Source organism: Stegastes partitus, unplaced genomic scaffold (assembly GCF_000690725.1).
Source record: "Stegastes partitus isolate 25-593 unplaced genomic scaffold, Stegastes_partitus-1.0.2 Scaffold103, whole genome shotgun sequence".
NCBI lineage: Eukaryota > Metazoa > Chordata > Actinopteri > Pomacentridae > Stegastes > Stegastes partitus.
The window spans coordinates 746193-754937 of NW_007577834.1; the positions used below are offsets into that span (position 1 = coordinate 746193).

At 40.9% G+C, this 8745-nt stretch overlaps 2 protein-coding genes across 2 annotated transcripts in view; both read right to left on the reverse strand.

The window, feature by feature from the left end:
• Positions 1–3182, reverse strand: part of LOC103354301 (glial fibrillary acidic protein) — a 4155-nt gene extending 973 nt beyond the window's left edge. Inside the window, exons 1-10 of the mRNA XM_008277622.1 lie at positions 2962–3182; positions 2559–2718; positions 2239–2388; positions 1664–1783; positions 1466–1561; positions 1243–1377; positions 1024–1134; positions 825–935; positions 563–687; positions 119–474 (exon numbers count right to left, since the gene is read on the reverse strand). Of these exons, the coding sequence (XP_008275844.1) occupies positions 119–474; positions 563–687; positions 825–935; positions 1024–1134; positions 1243–1377; positions 1466–1561; positions 1664–1783; positions 2239–2388; positions 2559–2718; positions 2962–3182 (1585 nt within the window). The remainder of the gene's footprint in view (positions 1–118; positions 475–562; positions 688–824; positions 936–1023; positions 1135–1242; positions 1378–1465; positions 1562–1663; positions 1784–2238; positions 2389–2558; positions 2719–2961) is intronic.
• Positions 3183–5577: 2395 nt separating this feature from the next.
• On the reverse strand, positions 5578–7774 carry tstd3 (thiosulfate sulfurtransferase like domain containing 3). Its single transcript, XM_008277624.1, has 4 exons — positions 7493–7774; positions 7231–7398; positions 6681–6840; positions 5578–6168 (listed from the first exon to the last, which is right to left on the reverse strand). The coding sequence occupies exons 1-4, from the start codon at positions 7629–7631 to the stop codon at positions 6111–6113; spliced, it is 525 nt and encodes a 174-aa protein (XP_008275846.1). The 5' UTR covers positions 7632–7774; the 3' UTR covers positions 5578–6110.
• Positions 7775–8745: the final 971 nt, after the last annotated feature.

The window sequence follows — 8745 nt, forward strand, 5'->3', positions numbered from 1 at the left end:
GCACCGGCACCTAAGCCTCCCGCACCAGCCCCCAAACCTTTAGCACCGGCACCCAGGCCTCCAGCACCAGCACCCAAACCTCCAGCACCAGTACCCACTCCCCCAATGCTTCCAGTACCCACACCCCCAGCACTAGGTTCGACACCGCCACCTAAACCCCCAGCTCCCAATCCAAGACCACCAGTTGCGTCTGCCCCACCTGCCCTACCAGCAAGACCCTTTCTGCCATTGGTACCTTCAGCACCCATTCTTCCACCCAGACCTCCTGCCACTGTGCCTCCACCCATTCCTATTCCACTCCCCATGCCTCCAACACCTCCACTGCTACCTCCTGTCAGTCCCACACCACTCACACCGCCCACGGCGCCTCCACTGACGCTCATCCCAGCACCAATGGCGTTCATGCTACAGCTGGCGAGAGACAGGGTTTGCATCATGCCCAAGAGCCGCAGGTCCTCTCCTTCAATCAATTTTCTGCAAAGAAAAACAACAAAATTTGTATTTTACTCTTATTGATTCAAATACAAGGCAATAAGTCAAATTCAGGTTGTTTTTGCTTTACCTATAGGTTGTGATCTCAATCTCCAGAGCCATCTTGATATTCAGAAGGTCCTGGTACTCACGCAGGTGCAGTGCAATTTTCTCCTTGGTGGATTTCAGTTCAAGCTGCAGGGCTTCAATCCGAGCCTGTTAGTGTTAACAGAGAAATGAATATGCTATTCTAGTGGCTTTGTGACTGCATGCATGAAAGTGAGAGTATGTGTTCATGGTTGACTCTGGTGTGATCAGGTGTGCACCCGGAGACAACATGAAACTGTGTTTACCTGCAGGTCTTCCAGTTCCTTCCTGTACTTTTCTTGCATCTCTTTGATCTGGGCTTCGAGAGCTTCATTCCTGCTCCTGATTGAATCCAAGTCTCGTTCTTTGCTTTGGATCTAGGTTGTTTTTTTCAGTATGAATATTATATTAAATCAATATTCTCGATCAATCTTTATTTACTGTTTTTTCTATTTTGATACTCACGTCCTTTTTGGCACCTGCTATCTCTTCTCTAATGCCTCGAACTGTATCAACGTGTCTTGAGGTCTTTTTGGTTATATCTTCAAACTTGTTTTTATACCATGAATCCATTTCCTAAGGATGAAGAAGATAAACATTGACACACATTTAATAACCACAGAGGACCTGACAATACATTTTTTATCTTTTTTAGGCAAATCCTGATGTGTGGTATTACTTTACCTGGAGATTTTTGGCTGCAATGTCATCATACTGAGTTTGGATTTGTTTCAGTGCAGCAGCCAGATCAGGCAGCGCGAACGCACTCTCAGCTGAGGCGTGAGCTGCGTAGATTTGTTTCATGAGCTCATCAATTTCCTAGAGAAAGGGAAAACTTTTTTTTTTAGATATTATTGACATGAAAGTTGAACTAAATATGTAGTTGTTACATAAAGATGTTTTCTACCTGCTGATGGATCCGTTTTAAGAATTCAATTTCAATTTCCAGCTGCTCCAGCTTCTTCTCCAGGGCGATGCGAGAGGAGGTGGCTTTGTCGACATCCTAAAGAACAAACAAAATCAGTTATTGTCTGTGTTTATGCCTGACGTTGAATTTGGAAAAGAGGTCAATCAAAGCGATATTGGCTAATTAAGTTGCACCTACTGGACGGAAGGTTTCGATGTCTAACTCGGCTTTCTTCCTCAGCTCCACTGCCTCCTCGTATTTGATTTTCATTGCCTCTAGTTGAGCAGCTGTTGACTCCTTAGCCGCCAAGGAAATGTCCTAAAAACCAAGAAGCCATAAGTAATATGCTTGTCTGTTAGATATGAAGGTGGGTGCCTCAGCCTCTTTTGCATTTTGACTTCATTTCTCTCTCTCTCTCTCTCTCTCTTTCTCTGTATGTGTGTGTGGGGGTGTGAGTGAGTGTGTGTGTGTGTGTGTGTGTGTGTGTGTGTGTGTGTAAACGCATAATCAAGCCATCTCATCTGTGCATAAAGCATAGCTGACGACAGCTGCACTACATGACACCTAAACACATTGAGGGACCTTTCCATTTGCCTGCCAGAAATAAGCCTGTTACCAGGTAAAGAACCTTGAAAACACCAAGTTGACGTGTTGGTTCATTGCTTGGATGGATCTTCTACTGATCAGTGAGGTGTAAACTTCATGTCCCGTTGAGCATCCCATATGTAAAAGAAAGAAACTGGAAAGATACAACTAGAAGAATTCTGTCTTACCCGCTGAACTCTCATCTGGTCAGCAGTCTTTTTCAGCTCCTTCAGCTGTTCCTCATACAGTAGACGCAGACCTGTTGGCTTCTCAAACCGGTTCTGGTAGGCCTCAATCTCTGCTTCCAGTAACTTGTTTTGCTGCTCAAGTGATCGAACCTGGAAGTACACAAAAACCTGGTCTGAAACCGACACCACATTATGCTTCTTGTCTATCTACTCCTAAAGTTTAAAATAATATGCCTTCGTTTTTTTATAAACAAAGAAATAAATATATATATTGGTGTGACATTTACATTTCACTGTGCTGATGGAAAGAAATAAAACACCTTTTCAATATATACAGCCAGTCTGTCATTGAGGACAATCATCTCCTGTCTTTCGCTTGTGCGAGTGTTAAGGAAGTCCTGGTTCTCAGCTGCAGCCACATCCAGGTCTATTGCAGGCTCTCCACTAGGCCCAACACACACCATGGCTCCTGCACTCACACTGAAAACACATACGGATACATGTTAGACTGCAGATTCCATCAAAGAGGAGATGCTTATCATAAAAAAAATTAAGTCTTTCATGTAATAAATACTACACCGAAATGACTCAAAACTAAACCTGAGGAAGAAGAACTTAACTTCTTATAAGGCAGACAAACCCTTTCCCAAGTAAATAATTATTCAACTGTATTGTCTTTACTTGTGTCCATGTGTATATGTATATGTATCTGACAGAGCTCACCCTGCTCCGACCATGCGTGTAGATTTTCGTGCAGCTGAGACGGTCCTTCGTCCCACTGATTCGACACGCATGCTGCCGGCTCTGGATGAGTAGCCGGACGAGGCATGGCGGGCGTCTCTCCTGGTGGGGGACGGGCTGGACACCCTGACCTGGTAGGTCGAGCTGCTGCTGTCCTCAAAGTGACGGCGGTAGGATGAGATCCTCTCCGGGCTGCGACTCATGGCAGCTGTGTCTGTGAGCTCTCTGGTTCTCTGAAGGGAAATACTCAAGCTGTCTGTGGTCTACTGCACTTTACCACTACTCCACCTTCCTGTTTTGCACTCCCCGATTGTCCACCGAGCCTCAGGTTTTATACCCCCATTGCCAGTCATGCTTGTGCTCTGTCTAAGACAGCCCAGTTCATGAGGTAACACCTGTGGAATCTTGAACCGCTGCACCAACGCAGGCTTGACCTGCTGCTCAGAAATCTATCAGCAGCTTGTGAGGAGCAGCGTTGGACTGGGAAAGTGACTGATAGTGTCAGTCTCTCCTCAAAACACAGATTGTGATCATGGATCAAGCTGCCTTTTATAAAAATCATAATGGGCTATGCCTGGGTTACAGTAAACCCACCACCTCAGTGTCCAGCACTGGACAGTAAACAGACAATGAGGCAGACAGGCAAGAAGTCAGGGTCCAGTCAGTCAGCTCTGATGTGATCTGCTCTGATGGGAAGAGGGACTTTAATTGAATGCTGAGCAGAAGCTAGAGGGTGACCTGATGAGGCTGTGGCTGCAGAGGAACAAAGAGCCCTGGCAAGATTTGACATAAATTAGTACTTATTAGTCTGGTCCATTTTCACCATATTAAAATTGGAGTATGAAGAAAAAAGAAAATGGAATTAACTGCTTCAGAGGCAAAATAAGAAGGCAGGGGGGAAAAGGAGGGGGGTTGTAGTCTGCAGTTTACGGATGACATAGCACAGTGGTCAGTACACAGGGATCAGCCAGTGCTGCACTGTCCTGTTAATATTAACCACCATAACGTCATAGAAAACCTAACTCTCAGGTTTCAAGTATCTAAAACACTATCAACCACAACACTGCACCCAAACTAATTATCAACCATCTAAATCCCAGTTTGTTTTTGATTTTAGCACTTGTTAAATGCAAAATTTTTAATGTATTGTTCCATGTGAAAACCTGTCTTGATGGACTAAGAGAGCATCTATTCCTTCCCATTGACCTCACATCTTGCAGCAGCGTGGGACTTTTGGGAAGAGGTGGAATCTTTCAGTCATGTGAATAATCAATCTCGCCACTAACCACCTCGTTTCATGTTGCAACCAAATAACACTGCTCATCATTTTGGTATTTTCTATTTCAGTATTTATGAGGCCTCATTTCAGCTCCTAACCCTCCCACCTCCCATATTTAATTTCTCGTTAATGTCATCATCAGTACATCTTCTGCCTCTCGTTTCAGCCCTTCTCCTGATTTCATTAAATAATGAATACATAGCACCTAAAATAACACATAATAATACATAAAATAAACACCACTAGTTAAGAAAAGGTCATATGATAAAGGTTATAGAAATGTACCGCAATTGTAACCACCTTTTTGGAGATTCTGACTATACGACCAAAAGCATTAATATTACTCAAGATAAGGCAATGGATGGTTATATGGTTATGTCTACAGTCAGTAAGCACCTTGAGAGGTCATGAACAAAAACAAACAACAGAAATCCAATTAGATATATGTAAAGTACTGTCAATAACAATAAATGCAGAAATGACTCAAATCTATACATTTGAAAAGCCATTTTATTTAAAATGTTCTGTAGTGGACTCGTGTTTATAAGCTGTTCCCTTATGAAATGTCATGAAGTACCAAGGTGACACAACTATGTCAAGTATATCTCATAGCCATTAAACAGGGACTGCTTTATTTCTACTTGTTTCCTTTATATGAAAAGACCTGACTTAATGACAGTGAGTGGTTTTACAGTCATAGAAATACTTGTATAATTAAATATGGCCATGAAGTGCACCTATCCTTGCCCACTCTGACAATCGTGAATAACACGAGCATTAATAGTAATAACACCTCCAGATCATTTACTCATGCATCTGAAGTCACTTAGGGGTCAGTTTCCTTTTACTGATGGCCACTCAGTGTTAACAAGCTGGTATGTATCTTGACCAAACTGAGCAAGACTGTGAGATTATTATTTGTCGATTCTGTTGTTCTGTGGACTTTCAGCTCAAGCTGTAAAAAGAAAAAGGTAAATGGGGAACAAGGTCCATGGCCGTGGTCGACATACTGCAGTCGAGATATTCTCCTCAGCTGAAAACAAACCCATTCATTATCAAGGATGATGAAGGAACCTGATAATGTTCCCTGGAGGGTCGGTGGCAAATTCATACTGAGACACAGTAAATATTTGACATGGCTCTTCAATACAGTAGATCATCTTACTCCCAGTGGCTGTCACCTCAGCAAGTCTCTCAATGCCTATTTATATCTCGAATCATCCTAAATGAATGTCCACCTAAGTCATTTTTAGTGATATCCCACACTGCCCCTAAGTTTAAAAAAAAACAACAAAAAAAAACCACACACACACGTTTGATATTACTGTTAATCAAAACTATAATTGTATTAATTAAATTATGTTGGCAACAACTGAATTGACTGTGAAGCTATTTAATATTTACAATACATCAACCTGCACAGTTAAAACAATTTGTATTGAGCAATGGAAGACACACCTTCATACACAGTTATGGAGTCATTTGCATAGGTTGGACACACAGTTGTTAGGACTTTTTGTACATTACAGCTGGCTATATTTGAACTTTTAAAGAAGTTGTAAAGGGTTTATAAATAGTTCTATGCTGACTTCAAGTAATAATGCAGTAGGTTTTAAATTTTCAGCAGCAGATGTTTTGGGTTCATTCAGCCCTCTGGTTTCACTCTTTGGGAATCACAGATCAGGAAAACTTAAATCACAGCTCATGAAACTGCAACAAAGTGCCGCGACTTTTTAAAAACCCTTTATGAGACTGCTTGCAACACATTCTCACTTTACAGCCTGATCTGAGGTAATTAAAAAAAAGAGCTTTAAATATATATATAAATGTTTTCTATTCCTTTGTCACTGGTTTATTTATGCTGTTCCTGTTTCATCCAGTCTTGCCATCCACCAGGGTAATGCTGAGCACTGAAATGAACAAAAGAAAGTGAATGAGTTATAGCATAATCAAAAGTACACCAATGAGATTATAATTATAAGGTTTTAACACTTTCAAAAATTACGACATTTTTGTTTGACTTCACTGCTAACAACACAGAATATCACATCTTATAGTCCTAACCTGAGCTTTCTCTGCATTTCAGTTATATATTGAAAATGTGGTATGTGGCGTCTTTCCAAAGAGCAATGAATGACGTGTTGCAATTATGCAACTAGGCAATAACTTCCAGTTGTTGAAACTAAATGCGGTCTCATGATGAACTATAAAAATCAGGTGCGATATTCAGATAACTATGGTTTGCTATTCTTTATATTCTCTTCTCACATGACAAAGGGGTTAGCTTTAGCAGGAAACAACTCAGCTCAAGAAACAAAGCTTACATGCCTGCAATCATTTAATAACCTGTGAACCTCAAAATGAGATGAGAACTAATAACTTGAACTGACATATGCAGGCACATGAAAGAAACATGTCTCACTCTTTGTATCCCAGCGAGGCGGCCGTGTCGAGCGCGTTCTTGCTCCTGATCCCCGCAAGACAACTGAACACAATGTTATCTGTCTGCTGGGGCATTTCACCACCGTACTTTTCTTTGAACTCTTCCGGACCCAGCTGGAGGGCAGTGTTCACTTGTCCCACTGTAAAGTCAGACAAGGTCAAGTGGTGAACATGTGTCATGGGATAAACACAAAACATTGATGGGTTACAAAGTTAGGAACCATGTCCTCCTCCACACCATTCACCATGCTGTCTGCAGGTGTCTGCCATGTTCAATGTCTTTTTCATTTTGTATGTGAAAGTGAAGGATTTTTGCCAGTAAATAAGTTGCCACAATAAAAGCAACAGACCAACAGCAACAATAGGGCTCTAGGGGTAAATCTGATGTACAGTATATAGGTTTTTTGAGTGCATTTTACTTCAGGACAGCAACAAACATCGCACTGTATTGGTGTGACAAGGTAGTCTGTGTCCTTTTCAACTCATCTCTACAATTTTCTGTAACTTTAGGTGGACAGAGCATCACTTACAGGGGACGTTAATGGAGCCGGGGATGTTGCCGTACTCTCTGAGCTCCCAGGGCTCCCGGACATCTATAACTACAGCCTTCCGACTGGCCAGAAGCTGCTTCAGCTGCTCGTAACTCACTTCTGTGACCTGCGGCTCTGAACTGAACCTACGGAATAGCAACTCTGTGTCTGAAAGCAAAACAAAACAAAAGGGAAAACATGTGATACACAGTCTAGGAACCACTTAGAACAGTGACAGTGAGTCGCTAAAGGTAAAACTCACTTATGCAAACGGGGTGAGTGTTGACAAAGGCGGACACAGAGCTTCGTAGTCCCTGGACGGACGCCCCAGGCTGGACGGTAGTACTCCATAAAAGCCGAGGGACAACACCGGAAAACCTCCAACACCTTCTGAGAGCCATGTGTGGTTACTTAAACGCTATTTTACACACTGTATTAACGTTTCTTCGACAGAAAAGCGTACTTGCGCAGTACCACAATAAGCTACAACTGTTATAAGTCACACTGACGAAGACACAGCCAACAATCATCTGCGCATGCGCACAAGTACGGGTCACATAAAGGACAAAAATAGTCTTTCGGACTTCGAATCATTTCATTTCATTTTATATAGCACCATTACACAACGTGAGTAATGTTGCGGTGCTTACCATAGACTTTTCCAATAATATTTAAACAAATGAACCGATGAGGAACAATTATTAAAATCAAATTATATGCTTCATTCAAAGTCATATTGTATGGTGCATTCAGTGCCATAGGAAAAAGGAAAGGTCGGGCTACCTCAATATATTTATTGAGAATTTATTTATTATGTGTTCATATAGCACATCGATATATCGTAATGAGTGAGACTAAATATTGCGGCATAATATAACACTGTATATTATATATTAAATCCACTACTTATTAATATGTATATGTGTTTATGTAGACCTATACATATATTTATGTCGTGTACTGTTGTAATATATTTGCATTGGTAATATACAATTCATTAACAATCTATTAGTAAATGACATATTTATTGCAAGGAAATTGATTATGTATATGGTATAGTTGTATCATGTATATCGGTGCAGTTAATTGATTATATATTGATGAATATGTTATATTAAATCCATTTATTATACATAGGAACATGTAATATTGTAATGAATCATAGGGTGACAAGGGGTGGGAGGTAGTAAGTTTATACTTCTTCCTGCTCCTTTTCAAACTCATGCTTGTACATTTTTCCCTTGTTTTCTTTTATTTTGTTTTTAATTTTATTTTTGTATGAAATAGATATTTCATTCATTCATTCATTCATTCATTCATTCATTCATGATCCATGGGGCTCAGAGTCTTTATCATTATATGACAAAATGTCCTTAAGATGTACTAGTAACATGACTTGCTGCCCCAACTCAACCGACTGTAAAAGCTAAAGTAGCGTGAACTACACCATGTATTTAATTCTTAGCCCTATTACGATTCACATAAAATAAACAGAGAGACTTCAGGCAGTACATT

Excerpts from the sequence above, each read along its gene's own strand:
- tstd3 (XM_008277624.1), bottom strand. The coding sequence starts at position 7,631 with ATGGCTCTCAGAAGGTGTTGGAGGTTTTCCGGTGTTGTCCCTCGGCTT. Across the intron at positions 7,399-7,492 it reads CACTCACCCCGTTTGCATAA|ACACAGAGTTGCTATTCCGT; the intron begins GTGAGTTTTACC and ends TTTTGCTTTCAG. Across the intron at positions 6,841-7,230 it reads CGGCTCCATTAACGTCCCCT|TGGGACAAGTGAACACTGCC; the intron begins GTAAGTGATGCT and ends CTGACTTTACAG.